Source organism: Anneissia japonica, unplaced genomic scaffold, assembly GCF_011630105.1.
Source record: "Anneissia japonica isolate Jap-2015-1 unplaced genomic scaffold, ASM1163010v1 scaffold287867_len1003013_cov215, whole genome shotgun sequence".
In the NCBI taxonomy this organism is placed as follows: Eukaryota; Metazoa; Echinodermata; class Crinoidea; order Comatulida; family Comatulidae; genus Anneissia; species Anneissia japonica.
Genome location: NW_022684320.1, coordinates 844,743 through 869,693, shown reverse-complemented (window position 1 = coordinate 869,693; position 24,951 = coordinate 844,743). Strand labels below are relative to the sequence as shown.

Genomic DNA, 24,951 nt, shown 5'->3' with positions numbered 1-24,951 from the left:
GTGACGAGGATGGATTTTGAACCAATATAATCGTGATGTACTATACCATTTGTATACATGATTATAATGCATACATGATTAAAACTAACTTGGGTCACATGTTAAATCAGATACAGATGGTTTGTATCCTACTAAACTGATACTCCCCATCTCCTCCCCCCCCCCAACCAACCCTCCTTTGTGAATGCATTAAAGGGAATTAGTTCATAAAACCAGTCCCTCTGTTGTTTATTTTATGGATGGGAGTTGATGAAAGATGATCAAAATGAAGTGTACTGCACCTTTTATCATGTTGTTGTCAGTATAAGTAGGTGTCAGCGAGGTGTGAATTGATCCTGTTAGTGATGTAGATGCTGCACCATCTTAGTTATCAACCTTTATCCACTTGAGGTTCTTAATGAGTGATTCTGCATTGTCTGTACTGGTTCATTATGTTTGATTGAGTCTTTGTTGTTGTTTGGCTTGTGAAAACTCTATTGAACAATTAAAAAATCCAAAACGCTATACAGATCAATCAAATTGATGATGTATATGGAGGTAATTCAGTTACGGCCTTGTTCTGTATTCATTAATGTTGTCATTGTTTTTGGCAATTATTTTGATCATGTGACTAATTTGAATAGTTGTTCTTTAACCCCTTGATTAGTAGTCCACTGTGCGTTTGTCATCTTTGTGCAATAAACCGTCTGCAAGTGACCATCGTAACAAAGCAGGCGAATGCTATGTCACTACCATGTCTCAGTAGCAGAATAATTAACCAACAATCATGACAAGACACACTGCTTTAATTAACTAATTTAAGATGATTGATTAGTTTTAAAATTCTCAATATCACCAGCTGCTTAAGAACTGCATATGACAAACAGGATTCATAGTCTAGCAGACAATACAAAGAAGAAAAAATTATCTATGGTGAGAAATTAAAAAGATCTTGATGTAATTTAGGTTTAGTAATAATGAAAAATTGTAAATTAATTTACAAAAATTAAAATAATAAATTAAATGTAATTTAAAAAATTAATTTATTTAATAATTATACATAATCTGATATAAAATGATTATATTACCATAGCAACAAAATTTATCTAAACTAATTAATATTAGGGAATTTGCAAATTTCACACATTTATCAAGACCTTTCATTTTAAAATAAAAATATGCATTTCAAAATATTATTTTAATTATGTAACCACATTTAAATTTATGCAGACCCATTGCTGATTTATTCAAAACCTACTGCTTATGTATTCAAAACCGTTAAATATATTCAAAATCAGCTAGTATGTTGTATGTTATAAGAATAAACTCAACATACAATCCTAAAATATACACAGTATATTTAATATATATATATATTGTGTTAATTTTAATATATTGAAAAAGCTTACTTTTTTTTCTATAATCTTGAAAATGCTTAGTTGATGAGATCATTAATATCAAAAGCAATAATTTACTTTTGTTGATCATTACCATGGCAATGAAGGCCATTGGTGATGCAACAATAAATGGTCTTCAGCCAAAATAATTTAAAATCTTGCTGTTTACCCTTTCTGATGATCTGTAAGGAGATTGATATTTAAAACAAGAAAGAAACCATTAATTGATCTGTTTTTACATTTCAATGTACAGTAAAAGGTTTTGAATGATTTGTTTTATGATTTTTATTTAACAGAAGACAGCCGCTTACAAAATAAAACTAAACTACTGTAAATACAAATTGTAATACCTTTAGTAGTAGAATAGATGGGTTTATATTATGCTAATGATCATATAATAAATATAATAATTGTTATATTGTTTCAAGTATTTTTATTTGAACAGCAATTGTAAACTAAATTGGCTCTGTGGCACTGAAGTAGCCAATTCGACCTTGTAATTAATGTATCTGGAAACTGAGAAATATTGAAATGATGTGCAGTGAATGGAAAACAGCAATGTGTTACATTGTGTACATGAATGTCACATGACATGCTGTGAATGAGGATGTACAGTATGTAAGATTAGATGTTAGCTTGTAGTAAACATACTTACATGCGACAAATAAAAACATCCTAGTACCTTTCCTCAAAATGAGATGAGTTTAGATGGTAGTTTGTGCCCTAACTAGGCTACTTGTATCGGCTTTAGTCTGGAACATGTCACCAAAGAATGGGTGGTATCTTATGCGTAGCAAATTATAAGCTGAAGCTAAATTTATAATTACTGTAGTGAGACAGGATTTTTTAAATTCTATCTCACTTTTTTAGCTTTTGTAATATTCAATAAATAAAAACATAATTTGGATCTTGTTAAATAAGATTGGTAGACTTGACTATTCAAATAATAGCATTATATAGCAGATCTGAAATTTAATAAAGAAAACGCATTTTCTTTGATCAAATTGACCCATTAGGGTACAGAAGTAAGGAAATTTCTTGTGGCTTAATTTTGTTTTGAGAACCAGTAAATGTTATGTAGCCATATTTGCTTGAATAATGAAACAGTAAGCAAGAAAATATTACTCTCAGCTGCTTGGTTCCTGAGAAAGGAAATTGTTAAATTAGTGCAAGGTCAGGCTATAGATGTTTGTCTTTATATTAACCCTTCTTCCTATACCACATGTATATTCCTCCAGCTTCAACTGCTCAGTTTAAAAATCCTTTTCAAATTAGAAAATGGCTGATGTTTTGTACATGTTTTGTAGATCAGTTCATGGAGTTATAAATTTGATCAGTTCATGTGCACTTAAAAAAGTACAATTGGTAATCAAACATAATTAGTCCATGAGTTTGTGAAACCCAACAAAACTGGTAGAATTGTGTACCAAGTAAATGTTTCCTCATTATCGAGATCTCAAAAAGCTAATGGTGATTATGGTTCAATAATTTTTTTTTGCAAACAATGTAATAGAAGAATTGTCTGGTAATATAATTTGATATTCTATGACCTAGTCAGGATCATTAAAATTGTAGCATTTTTGTATCTCGTGTCTCAATAGAAAGAATACACTTTAAAAATCAATACTATGGAGTTCTACTAAAATTACATTTCATTACTGTATTCCAAATTCTTTGAGATGAAATAAACAATAAACATAAAATCATTAAAAGTTGATATATTTATCAATTTTTTTGCTTAATAATAACAAACAAGCTAAATTAAACAGATATCGGACTTGCCACAGTAATGGATATTGCATAGATTATTGCCATAGCAACTGTATTTTCATCTGATCTGTCTGTACTTCAAATAAAACATAGGCATGGCAACAAAGCACTTGACATTACATTTTGTAAAAAATTCATATTAAAATTGCCAAGAGCAATATAAGGCTTTCAGATTGGTTGAATTCAACATTTCTTAAGAATGTTTATACTAATGTTGAGGCATAAATGCATTATTATAATTTAAATATATTTTTACCATAATGTAGGCCTACAATTCTCATTATTTCGGAACTGCCTTCTTGATGTTAGATGCTGAGGATTAATAGTGTTTACATAATCTATAAAATAAAACATTTTATTGTTGTATTAAATTATTGTATGCAAGCAAGTTATTGAATGTTCATGCACATATGAGAGAGCGGTTGGCATGTCTGGACTTCCAACTTTTTTTCTTTGGTTAAAATCTTTTGCTTAGCATTTTGCTTGGCAATGCACAATATTAAAATAAAATACTTTACCCGGGGTTTTCAGGGCCTGAAATTTATTGTAAATGTCATTAAGGGCGTTAATTCAAAATGACATTCTAAGGACGTTAATTTGAGGGCGGGGCGTTCAACAAAGTAGCTGGGGATAATTTGAATAAATTTTGTACTGTATAATAAAATTATGCTGATAATGAACATGGCTGTGTGGGAGTGGCAATCTTCCCACTGCATATCTGCAGTATATCATTGCCGAGGCTGGCACTCCTGTCTCTGCTTTCAACATATATTAACATTTAACAAATATTATTGTATAAAAATTCTTTTTCATTAAAATCAAATATAAATAGACAATATGTAGTATAATTGTGTAATGTCATTGCTAGGCATGTGTTCATTCTTACTATACTATTTTTATACTGCACTTACATGTGTATCCTTACTATATTTATAGCTATACAGTTCCCTTGTTATGTATCCTTACTTCAATCGATTGTATATCTTTGTATTGTTGCTCTGTAGTCTTCTGATGCTATTGAAATGGTTTTTTTATGAAGAAAGCATTAATTTGTAATGTACTGTATTATTTAAGGTACTTGTAATATTTGATCTATTAACCACATGTGCAAACTACACGATGTTTTTTTTTTGGTCTTATGGTGAACCTGAGCATAAATTTTAGAACTGCATTTGAACCGATTCCGATAATTCATATAGTAAAAAGTAACATCATACTGGTAAGGACAAATAAAATTGTTAGCTTCATATCCAGAATTTGAAATTATTTTTTGGTGACGGTGTTTACTATTTTCTTTTTACTATCCTATACTAATGGCAAACATGCAATTTCAAATCATTTACCAGTCAGATATATCTTTTATAATTATTAACACCTATATTACTTGCAATTGATGATGCACACTGACGCATATACCCTAGTAGGGTCCTCTGTCAGTATTGATTCAGATTCAGGCTGGTAAATAGTAAAAATACTTATTCTTTTTATAAAAGAATTAAAATGAATCTTTGTAATGTATTTTCTTTCGGATAGTCATTATTTTTATTGTCCATGGTATGTATTGAATGTCCATTCTCCGGCACAGGTTATTATTTTTTTTGCATAGATATTTTTAGGGTTTCAAAAGATAACTGTCTAGTAATTATAATTATTAATTTTATACAAAGTTTGTGTGTTGGTGGCAAACATTTATACTTAAAAACTTGCATTAATCTTTGACATTTTGTATACTTTGCCGTGACCTAGTTGCTAAGTTGGCTATGTTGTAGCATCTCCTCAGGTTCTGATTATTGTATCCCAACCGAGCAATTACTTCTGCATGCCTGGACCAACTAGTCGCGTGCCACAGCTTATAAAATAGCAGGGACACCACTCACCATCTTATATGTGGTTTCAGGTTACTGTTGTACACGAGTTTCTAGATTGTAATTTACTACCATGCCTTCTGTCATGTAGACTTGGTTAAGATAGATTTCATGGAGGTGCCAATGCTAATGGATTGCTTATTGTGTCTTCTGAATTACATTTGGTTACTGTGACAGATTCCATGGTTCCTTTTTCTACTGTGTTCTACTACAAAAAATTAACCAAAAAAGTTAATAATAAAATAAAATGAAGTGAATTAAAAAAAGTGAGATTAAATTGAAAAAAAAGCAACACTAGTTGATAATAGTGTAATAGCAGATAGAATTAGTCAGACTTTTTTATCAATAATTGTTATTACCTATATCATTAATATAAAATCTTACTAATGAAAATTCGTGAACAAAAAATTGTATTATATTATAAATTGACCCATATTTCTCCAGTTACTTACATCAGTTGATATTCTTCAAGGATGTTGAATTGCAATTATTAGCTTTGCACCATAATTTATATTATCGAGGGTATTCATTTTATGGCTGTACATTTTATGAACTTTATCCACCTACTGTAGCATTTTCTATTCATCTAGGTAACAAAGAACCAAGAAAGGAAGTTGAATTTTCTAATCACAAAAAAAATTATCATATTTTGTAACTCGATATGTTACATGAATAAATTACAATGAAATATATATATATATATAGATAATATTAATATATTATAAACATTATGTTTAGAATAAAATCCCAAAATAGTATTGTACTGAATTCTTTAGGTTTCCCAAATTATATTTTTTTTTTGTTGTAATTTTAAATACTATACTATAATACTATTGTTCCTTGATCTATTAGGTGAGACTTTTTTAATACCGGTACCTTGTTTAGTGAACCCGCCAACTACAAATATTGATGATTTCGAATAAAAATAAAATTTTATTTTTGGCCAATTAGCGCACCCGCCGCCATAAAAATTTAAAATTTCAGAAAAAAATAACATTTTTCTTTATTTTTTTACGCCCTCCGCTGCCTTGAAATATCCAAAAATAAGATATGTATGTTTCTTCCTAATTATATATATTTGAAGCATTTAACCATCCTATTTTACATTCACCAATAAAATTGTATTTTTATTTTCTCCTGCGTCTGGATGTTTTTGGCAAAACCATCTAAATAAGAAAACAACATTTTATTTTAATTTTTATCCCGCCCTCCTCCAATGATCTTTAAAAAGATAAGTACGTGAAACAAGGAATAAAAAGACTCCCCTTATGTACAAATATCAGTTGTAATACCCTTTATTGATGTATATTGGTTTTTTTTTAGTTAAATCTTACAGACCTCGCTCCTGAAATGTTGGCCTATGTATGTACATTTTGGGAGTTTTACAGATGTGATGCCCACACTAATTAATATAGCATTAATGGGCATGCACTTTGACTGTCAGTTAGATTTCCCCTGGTGCCCATTGCTTCAATTGTTTATTGATTACAGAGTAAACATTAGACAACACACATAGTACTGTAGCACTAATGAAAAGAAAACTAAAAAGCATAGTAACTTTTGAATATTTTTGTTCATGTGTACTGTGTTTAGTGTATGATGTATTACACATAACATTGAGTGAGTGAGGTCATCTAAATATTTCTTATATCTGTGAATCAATACAGATATGAATCAATGTTTTTAAGTAGTAGACCACCATCAGAACACTAATGTTGACATTCTCTTGGTGATGACTAAGACACACTTATGGCCATTGACTAGGATGTAAATGAAGGTCTGGTGGACTCTATCTACTATCCATATAGCACAAAAACTGGCAGATGGCTAATCAGCCTAATAAGCATATAACAGTACCTCCCCATCTGGCAAAAACATCACCTCAAGACTCACAAAGGTACACATTTAAGGTCATCACCATTGTCTTTGTTGTATACGAAGTGGCAAACATTCTAGTTGGAGGGAAAACTGACTAATTGTATAATCTGCTTTTAACAACAGTGAAACAGTATGTTAATAATAAGGGAAGACTTAATCTACTTAACTCTGTCGACACAGTTTAGCTACCTTTTTGATCATCAATAATTGCATATATTATTTGTGAAGTTTTGGGAAGAAAAAAACTGTAGGTTCACGCATTAAACATTAAGATTGAAATATCGTGGTTTGAAATATGCTTTTATGCACCAATAACGATAGAGAAAACAATTGTCGCGTGGAAAATACAAATACTAACCCGGCAAAGTGTGGATGATGTACGTTGATATGGAGCATATAGAGTTACGATGTGTGTGTAACTCGATCAGTCTGATCAATAGCAGTAGTGTAGAACCTTTAATCATGGAGGACTACGTGAAATTACATTCTGCTCAAAATAGAATATACTACGAAATGGCATTATTTCCTAGTGAAAGTCACTTGGAATTTATTTTAGTCAAAACAAGGAGCCTTGCCCAATTGGATTACTACTTTTGGTGACCCTATATTATCGAAGCATGTTGTAAAGAGGATCCAGTCAGTCTGTGGGGAATCGTCACATGCTGCTTGTTATAGGTTTTAGGCTTTTAAACACAACTAGGAGAGTAGCAATTTCACCTGCACTAATTATCATAATTGCAGCAACTGAAGCAGTAAGGAATATTATTAGATATGCATTGCATATTACCCAGAGGAATACTCAAGCTGTAGGAACAAACAACTTGCCTCCATTTGTGACTAATTCAGAATTATAAAACCATCGTCTAAGTAGAGTAAAATTACAGATAGGTTGTCTAGAAAGAAAATATGAATAGGCCATTCTACAGTTATTATGTTAATGTTAATATAAAAAGTGTATAAAAACAATGGATGTACAATATCTAATTTGTGGATTTAAATGTTCTAAAACAGTCTAGCATATCCACCATTAAAATATAATTAATTTATATGCAAAATTTCTTTATCTCTAATTTATGATTTATCCTTGGCTTATGGGTGTGTGACACTTGGTTGCTATGAGTTACGAGTTGTAAGTTGATATTTTGAAACCTGCCAAGATCTGTCACAGACCTGTACTTGAAAAACAAGTGCAAATTGCAGAAGAAAATGTAGGTCGGAAGGCCCACAAGGTATTGGCATAAGCAGCAATTTTGTGTATTTACAGTACAAAATGCTAATGTCATAAAAGAAAAAAGTGATACCATTGGTCAACAGATAGAAATGCAAGCAGTCAATGGAAATTGGTGCAAGCGGTCAGAAGGTTTTTACTAACGCCACCAAAATCTTTAAATATTATTTATACACCTAACAATTTTCATTCTCTTCAGTTACTTTTCTGATTTTGCATTCTTTTATGATTTTTATTATTAGTCATTCATACTATTTGTTCTGATTTTTTTCTTTGCTTATTTAACGTTGCATTCTTTCTTTCCTTTGGTGTCCCCACAGGACAGAGCTTGGGTTATGGCTTTGTTAATTATATGAAGTCGGCCGACGCTGACAAGGCCGTAAAGACCTTGAATGCTCTAAAACTTCAAGACAAGATGATAAAGGTAGGCAAAGGTCTAAGCTTGCACAAGGGAACAAAAACGTCTCCCCTCATTGCTAAAAAAATTCTGACCATTTCACTCCAAGCAACCAAACTTCCTCCCAACCAAAACAACTGATCATTTCCCTTTCAATTTGCTGTATATTCCGCACTTGTAGTCGAGTCAACGTTAAGCGATGCTACACTGTGTAAATTGCCCGGTTCCCCACCCAACCATCCCCACTTTGTATTCAATGTGCTTTTCTTTTAATTCCCACTTTCATCTTTTATATTTGTCATTTATTCATTCATTATTGATGTTATGATTTCATTGCATTTGATTTTGCTATGCTTATGTGTGTTTGGTTTGTAAAAATCTTTTGTATGTTCATTGTACCTTTAACATTTTTAGTTAAGAAATTGTTGAAAACAGTGGTCATGATAGTGTTTCTCCATGCTAAATTTATTGTACTATTATTTGTAAAAAAAGTCACCCTTAAAAATATTGTAGTACCGTGGTACTACTCTCTCATCCATAATCAATTTTGGTACGACGTGATTGTATCGTGTAGGACTATCACCCTCTCATTTTAGGAACCTATGATGTAGTGTTTGTGGGGGAATTGTTCCCACATTCCTTTCCGATCGGTATCATCATCTACTGTACTGTACAACTGCGAGATGTAATTCATTACAATAGACTGATCCTACAAAGACAATTTTTGACCGATAATTTACTACACCAAGTATGATGCATCTGCACCTGCTACTAACGTCCCTTGCAAGAGATCAGTAATTATATTAATAATGTGGTAGCATTTGCTATGTCGCAAGACATAAATCCATTATTCGCATCCAAATGCTCATAATGTGTTCTACTGAGAGATGTTCTCCATTGTTCATTAATGGAATGCTGGTGTGTTAGGCCTACAAGTACTGTAGTAAGTGCATCTACCAAGCAGTTTGGGGAAATATCTAAACATAAGTAAATACTAAATAATGGTGTTTGTGGATCATAGCAGCATTTGTATCCTCACAAGGGGCCCATGTGGTTAACTGCTCCATTTGTAGCTTGTATGTCATTTTGAGATCAAATGTAATAATGACATCTCTTCTTCAAAATGCTGGCATTTCATAAAGGCTATTTTGAATTAACAATGATACTTAAGATTCGTTTGAAGTACTTACCAAATGATGCCTAGAACAAAGAAAAATTGTAAAATACTGCTTCAAAATTATAATTTGTGATGTTAGCTTATACTATAAAATCATCAAATTGATGATTTTTGAGTATAACATAACCAAATGCTGGTTTATAGAATTCAATTCAAATATTAAGAATATAAGATTGATTAATTTTATAACAATAAAAGGAATCCTGAATTTTTATTCCAAAATTCCATTAAAGTTTTAAATTAACATCTTCAAAAACAACGAATGATTACACCATCTACAAAGGTAGATAGCTTGCAGTGTACAAGATGATATGCGACCTACAGTCTGTACTGCAATCCTGAATACTGTATTGAAGCAACACTACGATAATGGGATGCAAACCAAATGATTATAATATTAGAATGAATGCTTGGCTGAATATCTCACTGCCAAGGTCTCGCGAATGGTACAACACTAAGAGAAGCTCCACTATGTGTAGTGGTATGACAGCAATGGTTATTTACATCAAGTGTATCTGTATGGTACCGTAGAATCAATAATAGATTGAAATAAATCATAAACAGAAATTACACTAAAAGCTACATGAGCAGGTTGTTATGACAACCATGAAATCCTTATCGTAAATTCCATTAGGCCTAGTAGTCTGGGAAATTGAGTCTTAAGATGTTATCGTGCATGTTTGGTTGTATCTTGTTATTGTGTCTGAACCAATACATTTCTCCTTGCAGGTTAGCTATGCACGGCCAAGCAGTCCTGCCATAAAAGATGCCAATCTGTATATCAGTGGACTGCCTAAGTCTTATGGACCAGAGGACTTGGAGAAGTTATTCCACCCGTTTGGAAGGATAATAACATTACGCCTGTTGACCGATCAGACAACAGGTAAGGGTGAGAAACAATCCCTTACTTGTTTTGATAGGATGCATGCTGACATCTTGGGATCAACAACATGTTGTTCATCTCAAGCTACAATTGTGTTTTTCCAATTTAGTATAAAATAATCAATTCATAGAAACTGAAAGCCAAAAATATAACAAATTTTTATAGATTAAATTTGATATCCAAACACAGGTATATTGGAAAATCACAATGCTTTAATTATAATTTAAACTTATCTTATTTCATTAGTGATTATTGCATAACACTAAATTAGTATACTAATTAGCAGAAAAACAATAATTAACCAAATGCTTTACCACTCATCATTTTTAATTGGTATCCGCTATACTAATGTAAATTCCTTTGATATAAAAATAGCAGTATCTTTGTGATCTGTAACAAAGAGATGTACACTTATTACTTTCTATTGCATCAATAGGCCCACAAACCATGCCACATTTTAATAATACTGTATTCTGAACAAAGAGATCCAGTAATGTTTAGTAGTTGTACTGTAATAGGCCTACACATAGTCTTCAATAGTTTGAAATAATAGCATGTAAAGTAGTCCAATGCTACTATTACACCAGAATATTACTATATTACATTAATTAATTAATTAATTAATTTAACATATACCCTGTATAACCATAGAGAAAAATAGCCTATATATGGTAAAACCATAGGGTCTGTGGTAAAACTAACAAAGGGGAGGGGGGGCCTCATTTATTCATATATATTTTAACTCTTGGCAATTCATCAGATGGATGGTCATGGGCATTTTATTTATTTATTTAGCATCCATTCAAATACAACACTTCACAAAACAGACATACAAAAAAACAGATAAAAAATTGCCAATAAAAACGGCGAATGGGTGCATGGACCGACCCATCAAAATCAAATAATGTTGATTTATTTCCAATGGGGTCAAAAGCAGGACAGTTTGTGTTTGTATATTCTGCCCATAACAGAAGCAAATGGCATGGAATAGTGGAAAACATCTCACAAGACACAAGGCGTTATTGATAATTATCAGTTTATCACTTGTAATATAAATTATACTTTATATAGTAAATATAAGATAAAATGGATAGACTGGTGATAACCTGCCAATCCACAAGCTGGGTCCAAATCCTTGGATACATTCTCATGGTTACAAAAAATAATTTGCATGATATAAAATAAATTCTTTTTCAATAAAAGCTGCTTTTGCATGGTAGTTTGTAGAGCAACATTATGGCTAAACAGTAGAGTGGGTCTGTTTTGGGATGTGCATTATTCTGCTATTCATCTGCATGTTTGTCAGCCAGGAATATTATCATCAAATGACTATATTTAAATTGGCGTTCTGCAAACTGGTAATTCAGAGCTTATTTGTGATTCAAGGCACCAAGCATTGGTCTAGTTGCGCCAGAAAATTCTGATCATGAAAATTACCTAATAATGTACAATAATTTGACATCTTTATATGTTCTAAATTGTAACAATTTTGTATTAGTGATGACATTTTCTGTATTTACTCACATTTTTACTATTTTACACACCTTGATTATATGATGATTCTTAAGCAGTGATGTAATTTGTTTTTAATATTTTTACTACTTTGTGTTTGTCTACATTCATATGGCCTTGCATGTCCTTGAAGTTTTATTTTTACGCCATGTTAAAATGAAGTAGGTCTATCATTATTATTTGCTATATCAATGACGTGTTTTTATAAAACAATTCTTTTAATTTTTTTCCCTGTGTGACTTTGCGGCCCAAAAAAACACGAAAATTTGGCCGCAGCCCATAGTTTGCAGACCGTCGATTTAAATCATATTATTTAAATGTGATAGAGGATTCTCTAATGAAAATTGCCAAGGTGATTTTTTTTTTTTAAATCCAGGCTTGCCCCGAGGTGTTGGGTTTGTTAGATATGATAGACGAACAGAAGCAGAAAATGCTATTGCAAAACTTCACAACACAATCCCAGTAAAGGGAACGGAACCGATCACAGTGAAATTTGCCAACAACCCTTCGCAGAACCAGCAAAAGATGCTACTCCAACAGTGTGCGCTTACACCTGCCGCTCTCAGCCAGCTAAATATTCTGTCGCCACCAAGAACGAGAGGATATTCTCCCGGACCAATGAGACACTGTACGCCAACCATAAGGTAAAGAAAACTTGCTTCACTTATTATATATTATGATATTTATTTATAGACATCATATTTTAATTTCAGTGTTAATAATGGTCGCTGTGATTTATAATAAAAGAAATATACTCAATATATGCCTAGTTTTCTTAAAGCATAGATTTTACTACATTATTTCAGCATTGCTCTCGTGTTCACTTTTCTATAATTTATTCAGTGTATTTACTACTCTGTGGCATGCTTGCATGGTTTGCATTAAATCTGACTACATATTTATCATCCTTTTGATATGAGGAAGATAAAAATTCAAGCTTTGGAATAAACTTATGTTAATTTTTCTATGTCTGGACGAATCAAGTTGTACATTGTTTCCAAAGCATAACTTAAAATATTTAATTTATGATTAAGATGGTGTTTTTAGTTACACTTAGCACGGCATGTTACTTGTGTGAACTGCAGGCTACAGTAGTATGCAGCCAGTGTATAAAGATATTGAATATCTAGTGATAAAATATTATTTTTGTTTAATGTATTCTGGTTTATAAGTGATGGTGATATTCTATGTAATTGCTAATTTCACCCAATTTAGTATAAACCGCCAATATTATAAGTATTATTCCTCCGTATAATTAATATTCAATACAATATATTTATTGGTCTATCAGGGCCTAATGGCAATTCATTGGAAAATATATTAATTAATCTCAACAAAGTTTTTAAAGAATCGTTAGTGACCCACCCAAAACGCTCTAACTACTTATAATGCATTATAGGGTAAAGACATTAATCCACTAAGGTCCTATAAGGACTATTTACCATTATAATTTATATAATGCATAGCATTTGCTTAGCAAATATCACCCTAGCAATACCCACTACTGATGTTTACCCTTCTAGTTGTTGTTTTATCTGAACTAAAATATATAAAACTATGAATTTAGATTACATTATAAATTGTGGTTTGATAAACTTGTGAAATTTTCTTTTCCTCCAAGCATGATCTAGATCTCCATGTATGCTTGAGTAAAATGTAACTTCTTTCTTTCAGTTTTTTCATTTAGCATACATTCTTGCTCTTTAATGATGTATCATGTGCTCCATTACTTTTGATGTGTTGAAGTTTGACATATCCTTTCACCTTGTAACAGTGGAAGTTGACGTAATATCCATCCATTGTTTATATCGAGTGGTTTACATCCAATTCTATGACTTTATGTATACACTTTTAGGTTGAATCAATTATCAAGCAAGATGTCCGGCATAATGGCCAAGCTCTTCCCTAAACAGTCGATGTGAGTATGACTGGTCAGCGGTCCGGTTTCGTGACAACCTAACGTGTGTGTTCATTGTTGAAACCAATTTGTCTTACCGTAACCTAACCACTAAGTGCTGGGCATCTCCACTAACTCACTGACTAGCCATAAAAGACTTTCTAAACGTAAGAATAATCTTTACATAGACTAGTCCGTTGGATGGTTGGTTGGTTTTCAGCTTGTTTTTATCTGTCATAGGAAATTTCTTATTTCTGTTCCTCAACTTTTTTGGGGTGAAAGGATATTTCATACTGTTACTTTACTTTTTTTCTTGAGTTTTCAGTTTATTCTTGAATGCTGTATTCAGGACAAGTTGCACAAAGTTTTTAACTGAAAAAAAAAATGTTCTAATTTGTTTTCTTTAATTATTTATTCTTTTCACATTGGTTACCACTAATTTTCTTACTTTTTTTACTCTTTTGGAATTTAATCAGAAATTGAGCTGGAAACTAATTCCTACCAAACCATACTGGGAAGGACAGTAAAAATTATTAAAATACCTCTGTGGGATTTCTAAATCAATTTGATGCATAAAAAAACATTCTATACTTTCGGTCTTAATTCAATTTGGATTATAAAAGCGGATGTTTATTTGCGAAACATATAACTAGTCTTATGAATGGCGTCAAGTACGTTTCTATATGCTCATCACTGATTCGGTTCCAAGTGGAGTTTTCATCTTAATTAAACGTTTCCATCTTTTCTAGATGATTTCGTGTGATTGGCGATTTTCTGTTCTTCATTCCGTTTCAGATGTTTTTGGTTTTTACATGACATTTTCTTTATTGCACTTTCTACCAACATTTTTGGTAACATTTGTTTGTACCAGTAGTTGCTTTTTATCCAAGTTTTTTATCTACCATTTTGTATTGTATTTCATTATGTTATTGTACTGCCTGTGTATGATTGCTAATCCTCCCTTCTTTGATATATTAGCATGTATGTTGCAGCAAATAAAAAAATTACTGATATTAATATCTGATTGGTTGTTTTTGTCTGTAGGTATTCACCAATGGGAAATGATGTACTTTCAGCAATGAATCTCCAAGCAATGACCAACAATGGGAATGGTTGGGTGATATTTGTGTATAATCTAATGCAAGATACGGAAGAACAACTGCTTTACCAGTTGTTTGGCCCATTTGGTGCAATAACAAGCGTGAAAGTCGTGCGAGACTTTGCTTCGCAGAAGTGCAAGGGCTATGGATTCGTAACCATGACAAATTATGAGGAGGCGTTGAGTGCTATCGCGCATCTGAATGGTTATTCCTTAGGAGGACGCATTCTACAAGTGTCATTTAAAAACAACAAAACAAAAATGTAAGATGGACAACATCACACCTGGACAAGAACTCCCACCGGGGCAATACACATCTTCTTCGAGATGCTCGCCAAAACAACCCATAATATTACGCCTGGTGTGCAAATGAGTTTCAACATATAAATGATTTCTTTGGTTATGTTTGTGTAATTTTTCTTAAAATAAGTTTACAATTGTGCATGTATTATTTGATATCAGCTGAGTGATGATATGTGCTTTATATTGGTTCTGTGATCTCTTTAAGATTGTTAAGTAAGAAGTTATAATTTAGAAGAACAGTTTGCATGTGTTTTTTCTTCAGTCTAAAAAAAGTGTAATATTGTATTGTGTTGTTTAGAAAAAAATGAATTTTGACTGCATAATTGATTGATTTGGACTTGTGTGCCAACATTAACTTTTGAGTGTTCCTTTCATGCAACATTTCCGTTCCATTCTCTTTGTCCGTCTTCTTTCCTTAATTTCTTTGTTTTCTTCTTATAAAGAAGAAATAATTAAATGGCATAAATTACCTGATGTCATTCATTTGCAATCACTGCAGCTGCCAAATAAAGGAAAGAACTTTTAACAGATAAAAATTTAAAAACGATGAACTTACATGATCTTCCCAAAAATTGACCCTATCAGCTAAGACCGGAAATCGGTCAGCAATAGACATGGAAATGGATGTAAATGATGTGGTCACAATGTAAATAACATGTTTTCAAGTTAAAAAAAAATGTTAAAATTATTTGAAATATTGAATATATTTATTGTTGCATCATACATATTCGATGTTGATTCTTAAATCTTAAATTCTTAACAGTTTTGTTATATTTCTCGTTATGTGATGCTTGTTATATGTTTTGAAAATCTAAAAATATAGAATATTAATTAATATAGTTATTTACTTATCTACACTGTATGGCAAGAGAGAAGAGATGACTTTACTATGTCTGAAACAAATAAGTTTCCTTTTATCACATAGTACACAGTTTATTTCAAATTGCACAAAAAATGAAAAGCAAGTTAGGTACATCTAGATGTTTAAAAAAATCCTTCATTAAGTTTCTTGTTAGTGACGCGTGTTTGTGATTTTGTTATAGAAGTTAATGCTTTAGTGTTGCTTTTAAAAAGTGTTTTTGGAAGAAATGGTACAAAATGAATAGCAATCAAATGTTTTGTGCTTCAGTATAGAAGAGAGATTGGCTGCAAAATCATGCCACAGAGTCCTCTGGGACTATAAAATAAAATGTATCTTATTTCTTTCAAGTGCTAAATAATGAATAAAAACATGAAAGATGGAATATTTTGATATGCAGTGAAAATTCCATATTTTTTACTCGCCGCTGGCAAATTCGAGAACGAAAGAATTATGTAGAAATAGTGAGGTTGGAGGCTGGTACTGATTTAAAACAAAACTCTCTGTAAAAGCATGAAGGGAATTTTGTTTGCTAGTGTAGTAAAGATTTAAGATGGGGAAAATATGCACCTCAAACATAATATATAAATTCTACCATATAATGGTAAAACAATTTTTAAATTCCTTTAAATGTAGGGGGCGTATTTTACAGGGTTATTTCTAAAATAATGGTATAACCATATATTAAAAAAATTTTATCCCCAGACTGTTTTTACTTGGAGAGTTTTGATGCATTTTGTCGATTCATTCTAATCTGAGTAAACACAAATGAAATGGATTTTACTCAACGAATGGTCTTGTCTGACAAATGTTTTGCCAATGTTTTACAATGTTTAACATCAATTCATTTTCCAGTTTTGTATGGTGCGTTTAAAAATAAGAGTTGAGTATAAAATGGACAGAACCGATGGTCTTTCAAACTTAACACACACATTCCTATAAAAGCTATTATAAAAAAAAAAACTATCAATGTTTTAAAGAGTCTGAGATATGTGGATACTCTGTACAAGTAGCTGGCTTTACAGTTATTGAAGACAGCGAATATTGATTTGGTAAATGGTGTGTTTAAGACCAGAAGTTATGAGCGATTAATTTGTTTTTGAGGAAAATTTTTTTGCTACTTGCCCAATTTGTACTGTACTTTTTACATGTTTCAAATAAATGTGTGAAAAAGTCTGCAAAATATGTCTGTTTTTGTATGATTGTTGTTTGCGGTCAATTGTGGAGGCTGTGAGATTTTGTACTAGAACAGTGATTGTAATACATGCATTGCATTGTGTGCAAATATACATCCCGATTGTCTGTTGGTACTGCCTTTTCCTTACACCGATACAGAAACTTCCAGGACCCCAAAACAATAAGAAACTCTACTATAGTAGTACTGTACAAATCATCGATGCTCAAGGATTTCACTTTTCCATTATACAGCACAAGCATACCCCTTCATCTGATTTTTTAAATTTCGGTTTCCCCTCCCCACCTGACAATGGTCTTACCACCAAAGATTAACCACCAAATTTAAGACAGACTGAATCTCCAGTGGGTGGGTTTAACATCATTGGCATAGTGAATGTTGTTTCCTTCATTCCAAATTTACAACAATAATGTAATCAAATTTATGTTGTAATGAACCTTTTAATATCATTCAATGAGAATCGCACATAGATTCAAATTCTGAATTATCAAAGATGGTAGGCCGAACCAGTATGCAGCCATTATGGATATTCTGTTAATCTAGTATATATCATCTTTGATTACCGGAGTGTTTTGTTTTTTTTTTTTTTCTATGAATAAAAAATGCAGATTGCTACATTTAACTTGTAGTAAAAAGTGCAAAATCCTTTTAAATGTTTGCATCCGCACTAAATGATGCGAATAGAACGCACTTAAATCACTTAAATCAAAGCCGGACATCTTGCAATGCAGCCACAGCGAGATCAAAACATCCCATAATACACAGCTTAGAATGCATTCATTGCAACATTGAAGTAATCTTTCTCCATACCCATTTAGAATCGAGACATAGTAAATGTATCCAGCTAGATAGAGAGCTGTGACTGCCGTCCTATGCTAATTAAGTGTGTGATGGCGGTTTAGCTCTCTGCATAAAAACATTACATGCCACTTCAAGAGATTGATTTCCTCTATAATAGCCACAAAAACAAGTTATGCCAAAATATAAAACCCAGAAAATATGGAATCAACTCAATCAGGTTGGAGAAATTTCTGAGTTCAATATTCATAAATCTGGGAAGTGCATTTTCCTGGTATAATTATGCAGATTTAAAAAAAGAAAATCTGCTTAGAATTAATTCATGTTTATATTTACCATATCTATAAGATAATCATGATAAATATGCTCTTGTATGGCGCGTACTATTTATGACGGCTTGACCTCAAATAACCTCATTGATATTGGTGCGGAGAGAATTAATCGAGCAATACTGTCCTCTTTCCCAATATTATACCTATGTGTTTAGGCTTCTATTCTAAATCAAATTAACTATTCTCTATTACTCTTGGAATGAGGTAAATGAACTCAGCCATTTGAAGTATATTGTTGGCTCCCATAATTAAGTATGCAATGACCAAATAAACAGAATATAGGATGTTTTATAACACAAGTAATGTTCCCTCATGAATTAATTCATCCGGTTGCATCTGCATATTGGTATGAACTCTTGGAAGCTGTCGTGCTTAAGATATTTTGCGATTTCCATCCTTAATTTAGTTGTAAAGATGTAAATTATTTATACATAAGGCTGTAACTACAAAAGTGGTTATTTTGTTAATTTAACAAGTTTGTAATTGATTCATACGATGTCGATTACGCAGAATTTATACGATGTTGGTAACTTAGAATGTAACCACCTTGTGGTAACACGTTTTGTCTGCTTCACATATAGTTTGTTCTATCGAGGTACAACAGCTTGCAATATTTCAATAAAGTAGTGGCTGGAACATGATCATATTAGAATTTGTTTTAATTAATTGCTATTAATTAATTATAAAAAATATTGTAATTTATAGACTTAAATAAATTCATAGTCATAAGCTTTCATCCACCCATTCTATAAACAGGACACTGTACAAATAGGATGAAATTCAATCTTAATATACTAAAAATCGATAGAAAGAGGGTTTCAAACTAAAACTTGTGTATATTTGAACATGCAGGCCTACTTTATTGTTATACAAATAGATTTTCCTATTTATAGTGTATCCATTCAGAGACACAGTTATCTTTAATAGCAATGTCTTTTATAGCTGCAATTCAAACCATAAAAACAATGTTTTTTTCATATACAGTACACAGATCACCTTATCAACAAAATACCTAAAATATACAGCACTCATGCTTTGGGGAGCAGACATATAGGATGTTTTTATATCTTAAATTTACTATATCATTATTTTTATTCATAGTTAATTACTACCACACCCCTCCCCTCCATAGTAGCCCTCAAAGTCTTTTTGTTGCTTTAAATTGTAGGCTTCCTATAACAACTGTCCTACACAATGGTCTTGATACTATTCATCACCTTATATTTTTGTGTAATAAACTAATATTTGCCATCATTCAAAGTATTTATTGTTTATGTTTTATTTTTCAAATATATATCTTTTTAATATTTTGTAATGTAAAAATTAAAATACATTAAAAAAAAATGTTTGACTTATTCATCCTTCACTTGTTTCTTCTAATTTCCTGTCTAGTGTGCAATTTCCATTTAACATTGACCTAGGAGTTGGCCAGATATCTTTTTAATTTTCAATAGCATTATTATTTTTAGTGTCATTTTACTTCATATAGTAATGCTCTGTATCTGTATCTGTACCTGTATGCTCATAATAATTTTAAAGTTCAAACATGTTTAATTTTACAAGTTGTATGTCAAAAAGCAACTGAATGTTCATGAATAGCCTATTCATTTGTTTTTTCTTCTGTAGCTACGTTTTAAGTACTTTCAGGGAAATAATATCGGTAATCCTTTATCACTCTCGTTGCGGGGAAAAATCTTTTAAACAATTCTTATCGTTTGATCTGATTTACTTGGATTTAGAATATGAAATGTGCAAATTGTTTCTGGATATTGAGAGTAAACTTATGTAACTATAAGTTTGATGTCATTATGTATAGTTGTTTGATGTCACATGATCACCCTGCTGTCTTTGTGTTAGACAGCTGAATTGTAGATGAGGTGTTGCAGAAACTCAGGAAGTAGTTGAAAGGTAGCAAACAAGGCGAACCTGAATTTATACTAACCCTGCATCCTGTTGATAAACATCTGTATCCCTTAATACCAGACATCTTATCTATTACCAAACTTTTAATCACTGAATTCTGTGTTTTTAATGAAAAAAGAATTATAAGTTATTTAATGTTGTAATACATGTCGTGATTGCTGTTTTAGAAAATCGCCCCCAATTACCAAAAATGGTCAAAAGAGAATGAATACATTACCAATGACTGCCATTTCGCTAAGAAACATGTATCACAACCTTGTGGAAAAACAACGTGTTTTAGGTGAACGATTTTTCATTCTTATTCATATTCTTTATTGGCAATCAAGAGAGCTGGATATGTGGGCCTGTTCTCTAAGTATACTTAGACTTATTTATATATTATTTATACTTACTTATACTTTAATATACATAGTGTCAGAGAACCACTCCCATCCAATAATTACAAAATGAATATATATAATTAAAATTTATATAAAACACAAAAACATAAAGTTAAAAGTACAATAAAATCAATCAAATAAAAAAAAAAGAATTGCAACCAGGGAAAAATATTAATAATTATTTAATAATAATAAAAATGATTAAACAGTTGATGATGGAGATGATCTTAAAAATGTATATTTTCATGAATAAATAAAGCTTTTGCTTGATTAACTGATGCAGGCCTACAGTTGAGTTCCTGGATAATATATTTTTAATACAATAACAATTGCCCATAATATTTCACTAAATAATTTTCATACCTTATATTGTGTCATATTTACATTAATATATGATTAAAATTCACAACTATATAATATGCACAAAATGTATTAGTATATCTAAAATCATTTTAGGCGACTATAGTTTTTTAGTGTATGGGGTTCTTTATTGATTCCAGCAGCTGCTGCTACCAAAGAAGTATAAATAAGTAGTGGTTTGTTCACTAGTAGAAAGTTGGTTAATTCTATGAATTTGTATAGTACTAATACTGGTCTTCTTTGATTAAAAAATAGGCCTAGCTTGTAACATGCTTTGCAACTAGGTATAAGACAAGCTTTTATTTGCCAGGAAATTACTTGCATTGGGACTTCACAATCATGAGAGAGCTATTATTTTGTCACTTGATAACTTAAATTCTAATGACACTTGCGTGAGTGATCTCAATAAAACCTTATTTAAAAATAACAAAAAAATTATAATAACCAAAAAAAATTATGCATTTTGGCTGAACTGCTGAATTCCTTTTGGAAGAAACAAGATATAAGAGTGTTGCATTTGCACAGCCAGCCTACCACTACATTTCGGTTCCTTTTTGAATAACTTCCTGAAGCTTTCAAATAAGGTGCTTCTTGCTTCATGAGTATTAGAGCTGATAAAGCGCAATGATATATCTACTGGTTGTCATGAGGCCAATATAATTGTGCGTCCTGAAAAGGTCACCCCAATACCTTGAGGGTAATAGTGGAATGTATTAACCTTTAAATAATTATTATTTTTAATTAGGCCAGTCGTCAAAGGATGTTTTATTCAGATGTAGGTTGACTTTCCCTCAGAGTATTAAATGATACTTCATATTGTATTTTTATGATGGAAGTGTAGAATTGCGGACGCAATACCTGACCAACCGAGGGTTGCAGATTCAATCTGTGATCAGAATTAAATTAACTTCATCCTGAAAGCAGAACAGACCTACACAATAGTTTACACACTGCTCTAAAAATAGCAAATAATTATTAATATCATCAAATTATGTATGTATTATTATTTAATATTACGATATTGCTTTTTTACTGTAATATTTCAAATCATTATTATGTTAATTGTAATAATAAAATCTTCCTTTTACAAGAAAGCTCTTCCATTGTTCTTCCACTAGGCCGCATATGTATCTTTTACACATCATGAAACAAACTTAACTATAAAATGAACTAAAAAAGAAAAAAATAGAACTACTTACAAAAATACAAACTAAAAGAAATAGAAAAGCTGAACACTGAAAATACTACTAAATAAACTGTACTTAAAAATTATAAAAATTATTTTGAAATTATAATTTTTGTTATAAATTTTAAGAGTGATAATAATAATACTAAATAATTTCATAATGATAATAGTAATAATAATTAATGATGATAATACAAATGATAATGGTGATGATAACATTAATAATGATGATAATACAAATAATAATGGTGATATTAACATTAATAATGTTATAATACCGAATTCCATTCCTGTTAAGCAAAAAAAGTAAACAAATAAATAAAAATGAAGTTATTTGCTTATTAATAATAAATGTTATGTTAATGTTGATAATGATAGTAATAATAAATTTATTTATTTATTCAACTTTCTTTTATGAGGGTGGCTCTTACAGCAAGGCTGACTCAAAGAGGCCCTCATAACAAATAAAAAACATATACAGTAACAACGATAAAATACAGAAAGCACAATGATAAAATATATTTTCAATAAAATTTAAAAACAATTGCAAAAATACAATATATAAAAGTTATTCTAAAAAATCAGTAAAATTTATCTTAAAAATTTCGATTTCTATGTTAATAAACATGTTAATAAACATAAATGTTAATTAAACATTAACATTTATATTAGCAATGATATTGATAATAATGACAATGATAATGTCCTAGTGAACAATAACAAAACATCAAAATAAGTACAATCAGCAACTGAGGGAAACAAAATTTCAAATATAGCACTCTGATCTTAAAGAAATATTCAAAATGCTGTAACGATTGTATATAGCTTCTGGTCTAATATTACAGCATAATGTGTACCGGTACATATAAGTTTAAATTCTTTATACGACCGTGTGTATGTATATATTGAATGATTCAGCAGTAGGCCTACATGCCTGACCTCACTTTGTCATGTCGTCTTCAGCTGTCAGGTGGCTGGTTGTAAGTTGCGGCATTACGAAGGACTTAGGCATCAGGAGAAAAGAGAGAACACATGAAAGCGTTGGAGTTTACACTCGGTAAGGACAGAAGCAGGTTTATCCTCAACTAAAATCTTCATTTGTTTATTTTAGGCTACCATGATGCCATTCAGTAATATCAAATGAAAAATTACTGAATATATTGAAGAAGTATACAATGTTTTAAAATGATTATGAAATTTCAATGTTAAATTTCTAAATGTAATGAAATATTTTATCTATTTTTCTTTATTATTATTTTTAATTGGTAGCAATGGAACATTATGATTACCTTGACTTCCACATTTTACATTTTCTAGTACTTTGTTCATTTATTAACTTTTTATTTTATTATTACTGTATTATATTATATATTACATTTTGTAATTTTCTGTTTTATTTTTACAGGATATCACACTAAGGCTAGTTTTTTGATTGGAAGAAATGTTTTAAACAAATTATTTACAAGGCAGCTTGTTTTAGTAAATTTTTCATATTTACTACTAGTTCTATTTTTGAATATTTGCTTAAGAGAGATATTCATTCTACAATGGCAATTAAAATTAACAATTAATTAAATTTTTAAACCAACTGAATTATTTAACCTTCTGCTCTACTACATGTTCCAACATCTGATCTCCATAGTTACTACCAGATATGCAGGTAGGCTTTCTTGTCCAAATTATAAAACATAAAATTATAAAACAATTTTACTAGGGAAAAAAATAACATTTCAACAGTTTTTTCCATCATTGATTTCATAATTAATTCTGAGCCATAATTAAGTACTTTTGTTTAATTTCCATACATTTTTCTTTTCAATTATTTATCTCTTTTGTATCTTTATGTTATAACTGGACACAACAAAAACCAGTGCCTTTGCATTGAGCGTGCCATCCAGTATAAAGAAAGTTGAATAAATAAATAAATTAATGGATCTATGTTTGTTGAAAATGCAAATATTCATCTGTTTACTGGCTTACAGGCCTGCAATAATACAGTTCTTTTTTTTTCGGAAAAAATAATTATCTTGATATAATATAATGTATATAACGTTCTTACTAGCTTACATTTTCATTGGTTTACTTTAGTTGCCCAAGTTGTTATAATGTTTCAGTCATCTGATAACATTTGATTACGTGCACCCTATGCCAACTTGACAAGGGCAGGATATCTTTAGTGGTCATCCCGCTCTTAAATCATACTTGTAAGAGGTTTTTTTTTTGTATCATAAGTCCTATTGTAGCTTATAAAAATATATAACTATTAAGCTATTTCTTATTTATTGACTTGAATATTACATAAAAACTTTACTTACATCACAACTTGCTCCAGAAAAGAGCACGGTATATCAAAAAATCTAGCGTAATTTCAATTTAACTTGTATTAAATTTAAAGAGTAAGGCTATGTTCACACACACGGCGTAAGGCTGGCTTAAGCCTGGCGTAGCGTACGCCTTTGTGTGTGAACTAGGCAGTGGCGTTGTTAAAGCCACTCACTACGCCACGTCCTTGGCGTTATTAACGCTACCTGCA

At 31.0% G+C, this 24,951-nt stretch overlaps 1 protein-coding gene and 1 long non-coding RNA gene across 6 annotated transcripts in view; both read left to right on the top strand.

Moving 5' to 3' along the window:
* The window catches only part of LOC117104593 (ELAV-like protein 1), a 22,855-nt gene extending 5,428 nt beyond the window's left edge, over nt 1-17,427 (top strand). For 2 of the 5 annotated variants that reach the window (XM_033245456.1, XM_033245445.1), the window contains exons 3-7: nt 8,438-8,541; nt 10,421-10,580; nt 12,463-12,730; nt 13,942-14,004; nt 15,028-17,427. In XM_033245456.1, coding sequence (XP_033101347.1) covers nt 8,438-8,541; nt 10,421-10,580; nt 12,463-12,730; nt 13,942-14,004; nt 15,028-15,349 — 917 coding nt within the window. In that variant the 3' untranslated portion in view covers nt 15,350-17,427. The remainder of the gene's footprint in view (nt 1-8,437; nt 8,542-10,420; nt 10,581-12,462; nt 12,731-13,941; nt 14,005-15,027) is intronic. The other 3 variants (XM_033245451.1, XM_033245473.1, XM_033245464.1) reach the window with 3 other exon arrangements.
* A 5,916-nt stretch (nt 17,428-23,343) lies between these two features.
* LOC117104632 overlaps nt 23,344-24,951 on the top strand; it is a 12,815-nt gene continuing 11,207 nt past the window's right edge. Inside the window, exons 1-2 of the long non-coding RNA XR_004444795.1 lie at nt 23,344-23,475; nt 23,824-23,897. This is a non-coding gene — a long non-coding RNA (uncharacterized LOC117104632). The remainder of the gene's footprint in view (nt 23,476-23,823; nt 23,898-24,951) is intronic.